The 18,720-nt window shown below is 35.1% G+C and overlaps 1 protein-coding gene across 2 annotated transcripts; it reads right to left on the minus strand.

Moving 5' to 3' along the window:
- Window positions 1-145: 145 nt before the first annotated feature.
- LOC111601741 (protein phosphatase 1 regulatory subunit 14B) lies at window positions 146-16,999 on the minus strand. Of its 2 annotated transcripts, none has more exons than XM_023318480.2 (4): window positions 16,859-16,999; window positions 511-842; window positions 370-444; window positions 146-301 (listed from the first exon to the last, which is right to left on the minus strand). In XM_023318480.2, the coding sequence occupies exons 2-4, from the start codon at window positions 724-726 to the stop codon at window positions 218-220; spliced, it is 375 nt and encodes a 124-aa protein (XP_023174248.1). In that variant the 5' UTR covers window positions 727-842; window positions 16,859-16,999; the 3' UTR covers window positions 146-217. The 2 variants fall into 2 exon arrangements, with proteins under 2 accessions (XP_023174248.1, XP_023174237.1); XM_023318469.2 differs by having other exon boundaries at window positions 16,600-16,999.
- Window positions 17,000-18,720: the final 1,721 nt, after the last annotated feature.

Raw genomic sequence — 18,720 nt, forward strand, 5'->3', positions numbered from 1 at the left:
AAACTATCAAATTGGTATAACCTTGGAAAATTATAATTTAATTGCATAAATTTTATTCTTTGTTCTTGGATCTTAAAGCAGCTAAACTTAAAATTAAATTGTATTTCGCTTGCGTTTTATATGTTAGTATATATATGTATGTATTTCTTTTTATGTTTAATGATTTCTTTTATTTTTAGTTTTATTTTTATATTTTTTATAGAAGAAGCAGCGCAATTTACAGCGTTTTTGCACGATCCAAAAGATCGCTGATGAACTTCGATATGTCCGATTGCGGGCGTTTGCACACTGAGAGTAATCTCTGCGGGGAAGGAGAAAGGTTTTGAGATGTAAGAAATACTTAGAATCAAGTTATACAAAAGTACTTACAATAAGATGAGATCTTCTTATGTCGTCTGTGTCCATGTCTAAAATTTCATCAATATCCACATCGATCGCCTCACTCTGCATAAGATGGGACAATAAATAAAAGGACTGTCTGAGTCGGAGTCATGGCGTGCTGTCACTTACCGGTGGATCAAAGAGCTTTTGCAGCTCATCGTATAGCCACATTTCGACAGCCAGACGCTTCCTGATCAGGCTCATCTGATGTGAGCCATATTTGGCTGTGAGAAACTTTTCGCGTCGCTCCTTAACCTCGGCGCCCTTCTCATTGAAGTTGACGCGCAGATTTGTTCGGTTCGGCGAGCGTTCGCAGTCGTTCATTTGCTCCAATCCGCACTGCATCTTCCAAGAGCTAAATGCAATCGCTTCCACTTGTAGTTGGGTGTTTTTTTATTGTTATTAATTAACAGTGCAGCGTTTATTGAACCTGCAACTGCGACCACAATTAATTGGCGTAGCTGTAATTGAAAGCAGACAGAAATTGGTCTTTGCAATGCATTCCATATAAATACACTATATACATATATAACTGTATATAAAGCGATGTCAATTGAATTAAATTTAATATTATGTAATTGTGGCTGCGAGCTACTTTCCTTATGCGTCATGCGCACCAACAGTTCGAACTGTTAGGCCCCCCAAACATAACTTCGAATTCCTGTTATTAATGCCCGTCTTGGCCCAGAAGCATTTGCAAATTCCCGCACCTATGACTCACCAAAGAGGCTTCCCATTGGGAGTGAGCTCCTCTGTTTTGGCTCTGGCTCTGACTCTCGCTGGCCATAAAGTCTGCCTGTGATTCATGCTATGCTGTGTTTGTGTTTATTGTAGCTCTATAGCTGGAGTTGTGTTCTGTTTTATCTATGGCCAAGACTTGACATGCGAACAGCAAAAACGAATAATTACCCACATTCCACTGCCCACGTTTCACAGCTAATTTAATTAATGTGTAATGCATGTAATGAATGCTCCTCTGATTTGACTGTGGCCCACATGACATTTGACTTGATGTTTTGACTTTTGTTTTTGGGAGCTCAACTCACCAATACCACTCCAACACTCACATGTGTCTATCTTTGACAGCTTATCACAAAAACTTTGGTCTAATAAATCATATATATATATATATATATATATGTGTGTAAGTATATATACGGATATTTTATATATAAACGAGGCCAGGATTTCATTTATCTTAATTTATTTACAAAGTGTGATTACATTTTTTCATTCAATATAAACTAAGATTATAAATAAATTCTCTAACTTTATAATTCATTTATAATTTCTTTTCCTATTCAATTTTCTCAGAAACACATTGATTTTAAGGGTTTAGTCTAAGTGCTTGTAGTTCCACCTAAATATATAAACTAAAACAATTCCCAGAAAAAATTAAATTTTTTACTCGCACTTTACTTATTTTCGGAAAAACTCGGTGAAAAATATACGTATTTCACAAATATTTTTTTAAGCTGTGAAAACAAATGAGAAATTCAAAATGTTTACAATATAAAACTAAAATTTTTTTAAATTCAATTTTGATTGTTAGTAAAAATGCGAATTTAATTCAATGATGCTACGCAAAAGAATTTATTACCAGCCCGCTGTGGGTGATACACTTTTAATATATATTTATATTTATATTTATATATATATATATATATATAATAGAAATATATAATAATCTAAGATAAATATTATTGGGCTCTTACAGGAATATTGAATTGTTGCCTTTCATACAAAGAAGTATCTTATGTGGGTAAATATAAGAGGGCTGCTTAAAAAGTATCGCTGAGTCGATATTCAACTGACTTTATGTTTGTATTACTAACCATACGTTATGAGTATTGAAAAAATGGAGATTACTTTGAAGAATACAAAAGAGATTAATTAATAAATTAATTAATAAATTAATAATTTAAAAAAATCACAAAATTTAAGAATTAAATCATCTGAGCAGAAACACCATTAATTTATAGTCTCTTTACTTCCATTAGAGTTATGAATATCACGTTCCAAACATTCATTTCACCTCAAATAATATTCACAGTTTTCCACCTTTCAATAAATGAAATATAAACAAAGTCTCACTTTGTACTTGAAAATTCTAATATATAAAAACCTCAGATCAGTTGATAATTTTCAATCATTTTTGTTTATGTTTATGGCAAATGTCAATTTGAATTTGCCATTGAGACGAACTGATGGAGCGGACGTGGAAGTTGTTGGCTGCAGTTAATTGATTCGCGCATTTGCAATGCAATTTGCTGTCCAAATTGGCAGCTCGCTGATGGCTTCTATACGGGGCGCTCTCTAATTTGAGGCTAGTCACATTTCCTTTCACAACGAATTAGCCAACAGGCAATAGGTAGTAGGCAGCAGGCAGCTGGCAGTAGGAGAACGAAAGCACGGGCTAAATTGAATCAAATCAGTGGCGCTGGCAGAAGGCAAGTGGTGGCAGCACATGTGAAAATATGCATGTGGAACCATCCCGGAAGTTTCCGCAACGCTGCACAAGGGGCTGAGTGGGTGGGAAAACTGTGGCGTCTGTCGACAGTTGCAATGTTGTTACAATTTTTCGTAGTTACCCAGCAATTGCTCAGCGCAGCATGCAACGTGTTGCATGTGTGCGTTGTTTTTTGTTTTTATTGTTGGAGGCCATTTCAACATCATATTTATGCAAAGCTGTTGTTGCTGTTGCCACAACGTTAGATGTGGCAAGCAATAATAATAAAGGTAGCAGGCATACATAGCAACTTCACTCAGGTCTTGCAATCTTATGGCAATCTAGAGTCAACGGTCAAATGCTCTGGCGCAAGTTGTTTTCATTTTATCGTTGGGAAAGCTAGGAAATTCCTCGCATCATTTTTCAATGCAAAACATTTGCGCAGATCCCACAATTAGGGCGACGCCATGAACCTGAGAACTAAATAAACGCCTTCCTAAATGCTAGCATATCATGCCAAGGGCCCATCATAAGTCGCCTGGCCCACTAGGCCAACGGATCTGCACAATTAGTCGCGATGTAAGGCAATTTCCGGTATTCAAAAAACACACACTCCAACTGAGTCCAAACAAACAAAAAGCGACCTATTTGGCTAAGCAAAGCCTCCCCTGCCCCTCCAGACATTCAGCTGTCTCATATTACCTACTCTGCATTCTCGTTCTCTCTCTCTGTCTGTGTCTTTTTCTGTTTCTTAGCTTGACATGCGAGTGACAAGTTAAACGTCAGTTTCATAATTGCTTATGACTCTTAAATAAATCTGGTATCAGATTTCGCCACACACACACACGAACACACAACGAGCCGCCCAATTGAATGGTGTGAAAAAGACAGCAATAGCTGAGAAGTGAACGCATAACTCAGCAAAACTCAGCGCGATTGTTATTTTTAGTTAATGGTCGGAATATTATTTGTTTTTTTTAGATGCGGAAATCTTTTCGCGTTGCTGTTGCCACACTCACTGAAAATATTACGCTTGCCACATGGCCCGCATTGCAGGCGAAACTATTTCTATTTATTATTTTGGACACTTTGCAACTTTATGCAACACAAAATTTAGTTGAGGCAATGTTGGTGCGTGGGTTCAGATGCCATTGTATCATAGATAGCCGTGAGGCCAATCAGTGCCAGCTGCGTGTCGTCCCAGTTGCCATTGACGTTTTTGCTGTTTGTTGGGTTAAATATAGGTGAACAGACACAGGCATATGTCAACGTTGAGAATGTCACAGCAAAAAAAAAAAAATGGTTTGTGCCCTTAAATGTGTTATAAATATAAATGCTGCAAAATTGTAAAGTCCTTTTTTTATTTTACTTTTGGTGGAGAGAGGCTTAAAAAAGAACAATTCTAAAATGTCAATGGAAGAACTTAGAAGGGAAATGGGAGTTTATTTATAGGGCTTATTTAGTAAATAAAAATTTTACATTTTCATAGTGCATTTAATGTTTTCATTTAAAAAACATTTATATTGAATTTTAGTTACTTTTTGAACTCTTTTATATAATATGTTTTAATAATTGATGAAATCTTTACAGAGTTTTGTCTATTATATTTATTTTATATTTTAACAAATATTATTTTTTAATTGTATATATTAATATGATATTTGGAATAAAATTTGAAACTGTTGATGACAAAATATATAGCTGGAACATTAGTCATTTCATAATATTTCTAAAGATAACCGAAAATTCTACAGCTGGCAGCTAATGCCGATTTCACATAGTTATCAGTTCCATAAAAAATTAATCAGCTGCACTCCTTAGAAAGTATCAGTTCATTATATCAATGAAAGTATACAGAAACAGAACGGTGAAGCTCTACATAGGTAGGTATAAAGCAAATGATAAATTTAAATACATAATTATTAATATTAATTAAAAATATGTTATATAAAAATATTAAATATATATTGTAAGTTGATTATATATATATATATATATATATATATATATATATATATAAAGTAATTTGACTCCGTTACATCAAAGAGTTGACGTTTGTTAAACCAATAAAACATCAGCTCAATTATGCCTCCCAAATTATCCGCAGCACAAGCACAAGCCTTTCAGGCTAATCAAATTTTGTCAAAAAAAGACGCAAATTCAATGAGCCATCAACTACACAAGAACAATAAGTGGAAAATAAAGAGCAGAGCAAAGCTGCGCGCCCAAGAGTGGTAAAAACGCTTTCAAGCAGCGCCCAAAGCAGAGGAACAAATCGGTAACGGCAGCTACCATCTAATTGATTTTTAAGTATCGCCAAAAAAAAAATGAACAACAGGGGGCGCTCCAATGGCGACTGGCGTCTTTTATGGCACACTCTTTGAAGTATGTGTGTATGTTTGTTTCGCCCTCCTGCTGCCCATTTATGGCAAAGATGCAAATCACACGCCACAAAATTGAGAAGTGGCGCAATTGCCGTTAAGACCTTTTACGACATCAATGTGACCAGTATATATACTTTATACTATATATGTTTGTATATGGAGTATATTTGCTCGTTTAGGCGCTCAATTTCGAGACTTATGAACAAGGTCTGGCGCAGAAAATCTATGCTAATATTAATGAAATAACCACAAAACGCTTAATTATTTATTAATAGCTGTGACCATTTATGGCATGGCTTCAAAACAAAAACAAGAGTTCATTAAGGAAGCGGGCTATATAGAAATAGGCGACTATTAGATATCCTGTATAATTATAGGTATTAATATGCATGAAATTATGAATAATTCTTTTGCTTTTTTTTCTAGTAGTATTAGAAAATAAATGTTTATATTTAATATAAAGAAATTTGTCTTATTGTTTTTATACATAAAACAAATTATTGCTATTACGACAGATAACAAAGTAATTTGATTAATTATATAATCCAAGAATTTAGTTCATTTAAGTCAAGCTTTATTTGTTGGGCATATTTAAATGAATTAAAAATGTGCATCAAATATAAATATTTGATTAACTTTAACAAAGGGCAACTAAATTAAAACACACAAATATTTATTTTTGTTTATTTGACAGTTATAGAACAAATCAAAATTTTATATATTTTCCTACTTTATTTGTGGAGTGAAAATATTGTGAAATTATAATAGATAAATTTATCAAATCGAAAATAAGTTTAGTAAAATGCTGTCAAAATTCAGGCTTATACTTCTAGCCTTGGTTAAAAACTTAAATGTGACTGACTACTCTAACAATTTCACCTGACAATATTTTCCAATCGAGCTATATAGAATATATTCTACCAAACATATACTACCAAAAAATAACTCAAATTTTATTCAATGCGCAATTTGGATATAAAAGCGATAAGAAATAGTTAAAAATTGTGTTTAAACTCTCAATTCAATGCTGCGCGCTTGTTGCGCCCGTGCTCCAAGTGTTATTTGAATGACTGCCAAAAATTGTTTTCGGGGCGTTGCGACGAAACTTTTCGCATCATTTGAGCATTTGTGCGGTTTAATGGGCTTTATGAGTATATTATTTTTATGCCGCTGCGGACTGTCTGAAATTGGGCTAATGACTGCAGACTGCGGTCTGTGGCATTCAGACCAGATTGAAATGGAACTCAAAATATAGAACCGAAGAGCCAAAAGATTTGAATTGAAACTTTTACTGTGTTGTTGGGGAGGCAAAGGGAAGAAAACTGAGCGTAGATTTACATAAACGAAATCAAATATACGAACAAAAGAAATGTAAATGGAAATAGTATGAGAGGCAGAGGCAGTGGAGAGAGAGAAAGATGTGTATCGTATAAAGAGAGGTGTGGGGGCATAAATATGATAAGGCATTGAAAATGAGTTCATTAAGTCACAACGGGGCAAAGCTAAGCGTGGCATTAACCCATATTGAAAACCAGTTGCAACTCACAGCAAGACAAATAGCTCTGAGAGACTGGAAGAGCGAGAGCTCTGTTTCAGAAATTTGAAGTTCATTCATACGAGTTTCCATAAGGGGCATTTGCTGTGGCTTTTTAGAAAAGTGAAATGTGACGCGGCTATGCTAAAAAAAATATAAATAAATGCGGGGCCTACAAATGAAAGCAAACAAATATCTAGCTTTGTGTATGCAAATGTTTATGATTGACTAACAAAGCCGAAGATATCATAAAAAAAACCCAAGCATTTATTCCTTTTATTTTTCACTAATATCACTTGACTAGCCTGGGAACTGAGACGCCAATATGTATATATAGAATACGCTTCGCCTAGCGTCTATTAATATTACTTACTATTTCTCACACGTCAGCTTATCAGGTAGACATTACAATAAATAATATTACGAATTACAGCTGCCGTCGCGTCGTCGCATTATATAAACAACAGTTGCAGCGCGGCCGCTGATAATCTGCAGCTGCCACAATCTCAGGCAATGGAAAAATTTTCCATAAACACACATAAATATCAATAATAATAATATTAATAATAATAAAAGTTGTCGAACAATGCAAAGCGTTTGCCATTTGCCGCTTAAACACTTTTCAATGGCAATTGATTTTCTCTGATTTCATCACACCTCGTCAATCATGATTGATTGACGCGTGTGCTCGCCTACCCTTTGATATATGCTAATGATTTTTGGGCGCCAAATCACATTTTTGCACATATCTTCAGATTCCTTTTATGCGCAAATTTAACTTGAATAGATTTAAATTAATCAGAAGACCACAAAAAAAGAGAAGCACAAAAATTAAGAATAAACGTGCTGGCAAACAAACGAACCAATTAATCAAAATCAAGCGCTAATAGACGACTGACAGATACGGATACACAAGTTCAGATACAATTTGGTAGACAAACTGAACTTTACTGCCTGACGTGCATTAAGTTTCTTAAGTAAGACAACGAAAAAAACTAGACTGGAGATACCCTGTAACCAGCTAACAATACCAATAATTAAAGAATGCTTGGCTGCTAATGTATTTAGTCAACATATTTCATCAATAATGTAAGTTTAGTTCAAGCAATAAAATATAGCAAAATGATCAATCAAAATTCTCAATCAGTGTAAGATAGTGATATCATGTCAATCACTATGTTGACTAAATATGTGCAATCGAAACGCTTAAACAATGTGTTCAATCAATCACTGTCCTTCCTCAATATTTTTGAAAAGTTCAATCAATTTGCTAAGTTCAAACAACGTTAGATCAACCAAAATACATCATCAATATTCATCCAATATCTTTACTAAATGTGTTCAATAAAAATGTTCCACTAATGAAAGACATCAACTAATATCTTCCACCAATGTGTTCAATCAATACGATATGTTCAGTTAAATCAATTCATATGATCAATCAATATTTTCCATCAATGTGTTCAATATGGTAAGTTCAGTGCAATCCATGTAAGACTTCAGTAAGATCAATCAAATTATACAAGTAATGAAAATATAAATAAGAAATATGAAAAATCAATATCAACCAATTTAAAATATTAAAATTACTAAATAATACATCCAAATTGTTGAAGTACATATATTAATTAAAGTTGTATTAGTTAATGAAAAGTGTTTTCAATTAGGTAATAAGTAAGCAATTTCCCATCAAGAGCTACTGAAGCGTACCTAAAAAAGTAAATTAGACTCAACCCCCATTGACAATTGTTTGATAATTAATTTTCTGAAGAATTTTCTATTTTTGGGGCACGTTTAACAGTTGGGACCGCTGGCAGCTTAATCAAGCCCGCATTTCCGACTGCTTCTTGTTGTTATTCCATTCAACCCACACAAAATAGAAAACAGCGCAAGAAAACTTCAGCGCAATAAATTTAATTAAAAAACATAAAAAAAGTTAACAGAAAATTTCCACAATCAACAAAGGCATGCAATATATCGCAGCTTTATGTCCATATAGAAAATCAATATATATATATATATATTATATATATATATATATATATGTAGAATTTCTCTTCGAAGTTCGGTGGACGTTTCGCAATCGTAGCGGTTGTGAGTCAGTTGAGTTTGTGCTTTGGGTTTTTGGTTTTGAGTATGTTGTAAGACGAATACACAATTCTCTGTTATTCACAAAGCTAATTCGGCTTATTGTTTATTCATTTCACAGCGGTCTTTGGCCTACCTGCCCATGCCCAATGCCTCAAACATGGCTTTAATCAATTTTGCGTACATTAAACAGAAAAAGATTCAATATTGGGTATAACTGTCTGATTAATACACGAGCCTTTTGGCTAATTGTATAAGGGCTAACCGATAAATTGCCAAGTTCTTCCAAGTCTCTAGATGCCGAAAAAACCCATATACCCTTTTCAGTTTGCTAACGAGTAAAGTGAATGAGGTTACGCTGCGGGCTGCAAAAAAAAAAAAACATAAAAACGTAGCTTATGGATAAATAATTACAAGTGAAAACACCTACGAGAAACACGATCTGTGTGGTGTCAAGTAGCTGGCCCAATAGGCAGGCAGGCAGCCAGTCAGGCAGTCACTCAGTCAGTCACTCAGCCCATCACGTCAAGTGCATGTGACACAGAGCTAAGTTTGTTGACCCTGGCCACATATATACATAAATATATATGTATGAATGTATGTGTATGCGGCGAGAACTAATGGAGTCATATTCAAATGGTCAAAATGAATTGTCATGCCAAAAAACTTATACAATGTATATGTAATATTGTTGGCCAAAAAGTTTTTCCAAATAAAAACAAACGTCATACACTATTCGCCGGCCCACTTGACATCGGCTAAGAAAAATAATAACCAAAACTGTTTTTCCAGGCATTTTGTTGCTTAATTTATTGTTTGCACAACGCTTTGTGTGCCGTCCGAGATTGCGTCATAGGGAACAAACAATCGGCAAGGTGAGAGCTCTCCAATATACTTAGGCTTAGGCCACACTGACGTGAGAGAACAGCAGAATTGGCCAGATTGTTTATAAATAGCTGGACTGGCCGGCATTTGGCCAACATTTGTCCACTTAAATTATGAAAATATTTCTACAAGTGGGATGAACAGCACTGAAATAGCATTGGATTAGAGCCACATCGAAAGAAATAATAAACAGGAAATCTATTAAAAATGGATTTAAATGAAATGGGTTTTGATATAAAGAGATGAATGAGATGAGCTGAATGTATAAATATAAATGCTAGACAATCTGACGTGTTTGCTCAAATGAGGTGCATAAATAAAAAATTTTAGTAAATATTAAAATTATTATAAAATTCTCAAATTTATTTTGAGATAGTAAATATCATTTTAATTATTAAATTTAGCTATAAATATTCTGAAATTACGTTTTTTAAGAATTTCCAAAATGTTTTCTTTATTGTTCAATTAAGAGCAAGATTTTTACCCAACTTTATTTAAAATGCACTTAAAAAATACAACACAATCCTTGTTCTACTGTCAATCACAAGATCAAGAAAAGCAAATGTTTTCATAGTTGAAAGCTCTAAAAACAAACATATACATATTCCAAGAAATTGACTATGCCTATCTGGGAAACGCATACATTTCATTTCCTTATAACAAACGATCTGAGACCCTGATATAGTAGACTATTTACATGACTTATCAAGAAGTATGCAACAGCAGCAGCAGCAGCAGCGGCAGCATTTTATCAAAGTCAAAGCTCTGAAGCTCGATGCCAACGAATCGATAATGTAAACAGAACTCCGAAGCCAAACGCAACTCAAAGTCAAAGTCGCACAAAGCGAATGTGGGGCTAAAAGGTGGGCGGGAGCAGAGCGTGTTGTACGCAGATCAAATGCACTGAATGTGAACCGAATGCCAATCAAATAAAAAAACACAAAATGCTGTCTGACACATGTCGAAAATGAAATACCCTTCTAAGGGCAAGAGGTTTACATGAGATTGGGACTTAATCAAGATTGCAAGCCTGGAATTTTTTCTTATTTTGTAATAATTTCTCAGCCAGCAATTGAAGCAAAATTTTACCTTTAAGCATCTTTTAATAGTTATATAACAAAAAGTTAAATAAATACAAAATGTGACATTGATCGCAAATCGAATCGAATCGTTGCGTATCTTAAAGTAGGAAAAAATGTTGAATACTTCTACTGATATCAATTCTAAATATGTATATAAAGGCATTTTTAAGAATTTTTAATATATATAATTTTATATATATATATATATATGTATATATATTTATATATATATATATATAAATAAAGTACAGTTTTAATATATGTAAGCAAGACAATATTTAACATTATAATGTTTACTCCGCGACTTAAGCTAGATTTTAGATTAGATTATTTGATTTTATATATTATATATAAATTTCTATATTCTAGGAAATGTTACACACTACATGGCAAAGCCAAGGACAGACAAAGAACTTGTACAGTGCGCATATAATATGAGCGATATCTATAAATAGCGGCGTTTGTGATAAATAATGCAATAGAAATTGTGCGGGTCTCGCAGAGCGTAGCCAGTGAAATGAATAACTGAGAAGGTGATTGGGTCTGTTCGTAGTTGTTCATCATCACAATTTGTGACCAGCACAAATCACGAAAATCATGCGAAATGCACGCAAGAACAAAGCAACGCAGCGAGGGCGACAAAGAGGGTGGGGCAGGGCCAGGGTCGGGGCTAGGGTCGGGGCTAGGGTCGGGTACACGAATGCGGCTTTTGCTGTTTATTTATTTATTTATGAACGCGAGCAAGTTATGTATGTACATATAGATGTAGCCATAAGTTCTATATAACGGCTGTTGTCGGTCGCCTGGCAATGATGGAGGCCATAAAGACGTCATGCACACATGTCCATTTGCCCACACTACAATCGTGTGTAAATGAGTGAGAATAAGAGAGAGATAGACAGAGAGCGTGTGTGTGTGTATACGACTGCGCGATTAGCGCACAAGATGCACTGAGCTCTGCTGCAACACTCTATCAATATGTGTATAAATGCCTTGTGATTGTCTATAATAAAACTGAAAATAAAAATCTAACATGAAGGAAAATCTTTTGAAAAGTCGCTAACGAAATACTCTCGCAGAAGAAGCAATTATATGAAGAACGTAATTCTCCTTGAGTTTTCCTAAAAAATTATTAAGTAGAAGTAGATTGAATATGGCTTCAAATTAAGCTAAGATTGTCTCCTTGAGCATACTTTTTTATAACTATAAGAGTTGATATAAACATTATATAATATAGTTTGGAATAATATGAATCAATAATATAATAGAAGAGAAATTATCTGTCCCAGTTTTCAATTGAATTTTCCATTAGAATTCTGATTTCAATAATTATTATATATAGAGAGCAAATATATTCAGATAATTTTATTAAAAAAGACCTCTAATACCCTATATGTTTTACCGAATACAGTTGTCTCTGCACACAGTCACATTACACATACGTCCCGTCAGCCTACTGCCAGGCACTAGGTTAGAGTTCAATGGCACGTGCGCTCCACACTCCACTCGGCTTGGCGCTGCTTCATGCTCAACTATCTGAGCGTCTGTTCAACTGTCAGTGATTATCATGTGTTTTTCTAGTTGGATTTTACTGCTGATAAGCTTTGATTTCCCTGAATTCGCTGTGCATATCTATTAGTTGTAATAATTGCCTGCGGCTCTCGTTGGTTTAATATTGAAACTAATTGATGTATGAATCAGCATATAAAATAATATATATATATATTAAAATATATATAAAGTATATAAAAAAAGACGCAATTCTTATGGAGCTAAACATTTTTCAATTTCCAGTTAAAATTTAACGAGCCGTCAATATTTCCATTTGGCGAAATTGTAAAATGTAATTGCCTAAATATCCGGTTCAAGTTCTGCCTCAGCCGTCATCTGTTGACCGACCTCTGTCAGCTGCTTGAATATTTATCGAGCTGACAATTTGACATTTTGCCAGCTAGGCTGCATAAGATATGCATAGTAGCCTGAATTTGCGTACCTACAGCTGAAATTGGCTACAAATTTAGCTTACTCGTATTTTATATTATTTATTTCTATAATTTAAAGGATTTCTAAGAGAAAATTGAGCTATCTTTAAGATATTTATGCAACTTAGGGATGTGAGGATATTTGTTGCAGATCTTCTAATATATTTGCATATGTATATAATTTTTGTTTATTTTTAATTAATATATTCTAGTAATCTTTTATTTATATCACATATTATATTATTTTAAAGCTTTTCTGGTAGAAAATTGAGCATTGTAGCTTCATTTGCATCTAAGAGAAGTCAGAATATGTATATGATATTTTTAATAAATAAATAAGTTAACATTAATTTATAACATGAATTATTATGAATAAATTAATTGACATAATGAATAGGACTGAATTATTTTGCCTCAAGTAATTACCCTTCAGATTATGTGTTTTAATGGTTCGAGAGAAACACCAGGGTTAAGGCTTGATAACTTACAAGAATTTGTAATTTATTACTAATATTACGTAATTAAATCTCAAGATTAATATGGGCTTAACTTTAATTTACAAGAACAAAAAAATGTCTTAATTCCATTGAATTGTTTTTTTTTTTTTTTGCGGTAACAAAGAAGCCCAGCCGCTTCGAGTCTTGTGTATTCAATTCTTTTTATTGATTAATTAGTTAATTTAATTTGCGAAACTGTATATAATATATTAAAAAAAAAAATAGACAACAGCGAAAAGCTCATTGATTTTTGTATTCTAAAACCATTTGGCATACGAGCAGCATAAATCGTTTAACATATAAATTCAAAAAGATATTCGATTGAATACATAATGCGTTTTCAATGAGTATAACTGCCATTTACTGCTCATTTGTATGTCGTGCAACGTTTCTAATTATAAGCCTAAAATTTTGTTTTTTATTTTTTATACATTATATATGATTCCTTTATGATTGCTTTTCTTTTTTTCTGTGCTGGCTATATGCCCTTCTATTTGCTACACATTTGGCGCGGCATTTACTCTGCGTGGCTCAATCTTAACGAGTTGCCGCCGTGTCTTACATTTCCGCTTCGACAGATATATATATATATATATATATATATATATATGGCTGAGTCGAGTGTTTGGGGCCTTACAAAATGCCGAACACGTCGCCGTTGCTTATTAATCTTTTTGACGAAATCTCCCACGGAACATGCTCACATTTTCAGACGTTTCGTTTGGCACTTTTCTCAGATTTATTTTGCTTTTGCTTTTGCTTTTGTTTATTTATTTTGTTTTATTTATTTTGTTTTATTTTTCTATTTTGGGTTTTGCCTGAGGATGTGTGCAAACGCTGCTCTCGAAATGTTGTTTAATTTCAAATTAATTTATTGCCATTTGGCGTACAACAAGCGTCATAATTAATGTTTGCTCTCGGGCCACTATACTGTGGGGGTCATGTCTCTAAACTCTGTCGAAGGTCGGCTGCTTGTTGTTCTAAAAGCTACTACACAAAAGGAGATTATCTTTCAATCTCTGAAAACTGCAAAAATAATATAAATAAATACATACATAGACGCGCGTATCTTTCAATCAATTTTTTGTTTTTTTTTTTTTTTTGTCTTAAATAACTTTTTACGAACAATAGGGGGCGAGCGCGGAGTCTGGGCGTCTTGTGGTTAACGATGAGGTCAACTTGGATACATCTGGCTTTCTATACGTGTTTTGTTTAGATTAGTTTTTTTTGCTTTGAAAAATGTCTCAATACTTTACGATAGGTTAGTATCTTTCAGATAGTAATAACTTTCAGATACTGCTCTAACTTAGAGAGATTTTTATATTATTCAGATACTTGCATATATTTTAGATATTGTTAAGAGATAGTTTTGTATTTTTAAGAGTATATAAAAAAAAAATATATATATATATATAGTATTTTCAAGATATTTTTGAGTATCTTCGAGATAATTTTATGTCTTTATGTCTTAAAGCCACAAATATATAAGATTTCTTCTTAGAACACATGCTTAAGACACTTGTTTATCTATTGCTAGAACGCTACCTAAACACGACTCGCAGCACCCTGTACATGTATCGATTAAGAAGACAAAGCACACGGCGCAAAGCAAAATATGTAAACATGTCAGAATCAGACTCGTGTGTCCAATACTTAATGTATCTTGTGCATCGTATCTTTGGCTCTACGCTTCGCTCTGTTTTTTCGCTTGCTCTGCAACGTGTGATTAGACACAACAGGCAGTGGCATATGTTATGGCAGCAATAAAACCAGGTTACAAAATGCAGCCAGACACAACATAAAACTCGCCAACGGCACACTTAAAATCAGCACAGAAGCGCACAAGCAAATACACATCAATAAAACGCGCATTGGCAAGAACAAAAAACAACGAAATAAATGCTAAAAAAGTGAGTCTGCGATTGATAAAAAGTCTATTAAAACGCGTTGTGCTTGTAATGCTATCCAGCGTACCGTTAAGCAGCTCTATGGCGAACATCTTTGTCAAGAAAGTTGACTTAGTTGACTTCATTCAAGACTTTTCTATAACGCTAATACCAGCTACTACTCAATGTTTAACTAAAACTCTGCAGCTTGGGAACTCAAGCAACAATCGTTTTTACCCCTTTTCCAACCAAAACTTTTTAATGAATTTGTTAGAAGTTTTTAGGACAAAAGACCTGAGCTATTTAGGCAACTGCATAAAATAGATTCGAGATGAATTTTGGCATACAAAACGTAGAAGTTTTTATATTTTACAAGTCTAATTAATAGTTTCTAACTAAAAGCCTAGTGCTGCATAAAAGTTGATTTTCTGTTAACTTTAATCGGATTAACTTCAACTTCAGTGCTTAAAAAGAGTTGGGCTTAAATGTTGTCTTTATCTATCGATATTTACCAGCACATCTCAGAATTGGGCACCTAAATAACCAATATTCGGAGTAGAAAATATATTAAAAATTATAGCTCAAGATTTTTTCAAAAGCGGCTCATTAAATATTGCACTAATTATTTTATATATATAAATTTTTTAACTCAATATTTTCAATAAATTTCGAAAAAGCGCAATAAGAGCTGAAAATGTAATTGAAATTTTCGTTTGGCACTTTTGCTCGTCATAGCCTAGTTCTACTGTACTACTAGCAGCGTTTAAAACTTCTGTGTTTGATTTGCTGCTCATCTAATGCGGCTGGTAGCCAAGCGTCCCCCTCTTGGACAGCGATAGCGACTGCGACTGCGACTGCGACTGCGACTGAGCCTGAAGCGTGAAGCGCAGTTGCGTTTTCGTTACGTTTGGCTGAATGCGTGGCCAACGGCAGGGCAGTCAGCAGGCAGTCCAGAGACGACCACCCTCCCTGCCAATAAAAAGAGGCTTCATATATGAAGTTGTAAATATATGTAGGAGCTGGCAAAATAAACGAGCCAGCCACTGCATAAAATTCCACAGCTCGACACGCACACACCGAGGTAGCTAGTGGCAGCTTCTGTGCCGCAATGTCTGCTACTCAAACCGGGCAGGTGGCTGGCTGGTTGGCTGGCTGGCTGGCTGTCTAGCTAGGCGCGGAGGCTTCTATCTGGCCTGGTCTGGTCTGGCCGGAACGCTTGACCGGCTGATGATGCCCGGCCTCGACTCAACTTAACTCAACTCGACTCGACTCGACTGACTGGCCAACAACTTGCACACATATTGGAATATTTTCCGGTTCTAGGCATGAAGAAAGTGCGGATAGCCGCTGGGCAATTGCAACTCGCATAAATATTAAATGATCATCAATGAATAATATATTGTATTTAAAATATTAATTATTTAATATTACTTTGTTTGCTTCTTAAAGTTTTCTGCACGGTTCCAGTGAATCTGTAAATATTTTGCTGGTTTTTTTTTTTTTGATAATTTCACTTAAAGCGATTTGAAATGATTTATTTTTGCTTTTAGCTGTTTTAGGATTTTCCACTTTTCTGCGGCTACTTTCTGCTCAATGAAATTTTCATTTGCACGAGAGCACAATGAGGGCGCACCGTGTGGAGTAGCACAACACACAGCACACAAACACGCTAGCACAGAGAACAACTCACACTCTGTTAAACACACGGGCTCACAAAATGTACGCGACACGAGACAAAGTGTTTATTTAACTGTTTTTGTTTATAAGTTTCATAGGCGGCAAAGTCAAGCGATTTGATGCGAGTTCAACGTGCAGTCGACGAGCACCATGTAAAGACTGAAACTGAACTGAAAGCTGAGCCGTGCCACAGCCCAATAGCAGCCCGAGAGATACACAAGAAATGTTAACGGCCCGGCATCTCTGTTAACAGACAAAGAGTGTGAGCGCCCGCCACTGTTAACAGGCTTGGCGAGCGAACGAACACATCGCACTGTTAACATTAACATTTTGGACTCTCTTCTTTGTGGGCTGTGCGCGTTGATTGACTGTTGATTTGTGGGCTTATACCGTGGTGCGATTAATGACAAGAGCTCAGCGGATGGCCGCACAATATGTTGAGCTTGGCTGCGTCGACTTAGTTGGACTTAATGTTGTAGTAGTTGTAGCACTAGTTGTTCCTGCTGTTGTTGTTGTTGTTAGCAGCGCAGAACTCTCACTGTGAGATACCACTTAAGTTTTTAGTTATGCATCAAAACTAAACAACATTCAATTTTCAATCCGTTTCGTATAGCGCGAACCGGTATATTTATGGCCTGGACAAGCAGCTTTAGTAAAATTTAGTAAAAAATGTATTATCATATCAATAATATATAGTTCCTAGTGGTTTATCTATATCAATATTAATGAAGCTTAATTTGGAATTTCAGATTGCCAGTTGTAAATAAATTGACAAACGGATCTGTGTAAGTTTCACAGTAAATGAAGAATGATATGATAATCTTTTCAGACTAAAAAAACATATAATATCTTGAGCTTCTTAAAGTCATGAACCTCTTAATGCTCTGGATTGTCTCTAGCATTTTGAGTTGAATAAGGCCATCAAGAAATAGTCGTAGTTACCAAAGTATTGACCCCGCCACTCACGCTGTACCAATCATTGGACGGGCATCCCATAGCGTTAAATGTCACGCTGTTGAGCATTGGCAATGGCCATGGCCACGTTAGAATGCCAACAACAAAAGAGGCCGCCACTATGCAGCAGAAACAAAAGCAAAAACAAAAACAATAGCACATGCAAAGCAAAGGGGTCAAAATTACAGTTGGAGCTGAGACCGGCGGGAATATGGAGTGTGGAGTGCCGACTGTTAAGCACAGCGGGATGTCTGCAGCAGATCTAACAGACAACTGTTAGGTGCTTAGCAGCACGAGAGCAGCGACTGTTAAATAGCAGTCTCTGCGCTCTTAGCTTGACGGGGCACGCGACAATATCAATATTATTATCGGTTTTGACTGATAGATGGTTGGTTGAGTTTTCACAAATGTGACAGACGTCAGTCAGAACTGTCAGCGGAAGCGTTTTAGAAAATCGATAAATAAATATAAAGAAGCTCTGGCAGCTTAAACGTCGTTGTCTTCAGAGCTTTAACTTTTAATGAGCTGCCGTTTTGCTCTGACTGACATTTCTTTCTTTTTATGATTTTTATGCTTAGCATCTGCTTATGTATATTGTATATAGACGCACGTATATACTACCTAAGCCGTTGTTGCTTTTTGCTGTGTGCTATTGCCATTGCCATTAAGCATTTGCCATTTGCCATTGTCTTGAGGCACTGGCGCTAGATAATTGTGTTTAACTGGCAGCAAGCGTTCCCATTGTTGTTGGCATTCTCTTTTCGGCTCACAACTAATCAAATATTTATGCCTCGGCATTTAAATAATGCAGCAGCTCTAGCTTGTCATTTTCACTTTTTTCCGGGCTTCAGCATTGCATAAGCCAAAGAAAGCTTTTTTATGCACTGCCCACGCAGCGTATGCGCAATTTTGATGAATATT

The sequence above is a fragment of the Drosophila hydei genome, unplaced genomic scaffold (genome assembly GCF_003285905.1).
Source record: "Drosophila hydei strain 15085-1641.00,03,60 unplaced genomic scaffold, DhydRS2 tig00008114-arrow-pilon, whole genome shotgun sequence".
Taxonomy (NCBI): Eukaryota; Metazoa; Arthropoda; class Insecta; order Diptera; family Drosophilidae; genus Drosophila; species Drosophila hydei.

Bases quoted from the DNA above. Each gene is read 5' to 3' on its own strand.
- LOC111601741 (XM_023318480.2), bottom strand. From the start codon at position 726: ATGCAGTGCGGATTGGAGCAAATGAACGACTGCGAACGCTCGCCGAAC. The intron at 445-510 runs GTAAGTGACAGC...CATCTTATGCAG, and splicing joins AAAAGCTCTTTGATCCACCG to AGTGAGGCGATCGATGTGGA. The intron at 302-369 runs GTAAGTACTTTT...CCTTCCCCGCAG, and splicing joins TAAGAAGATCTCATCTTATT to AGATTACTCTCAGTGTGCAA.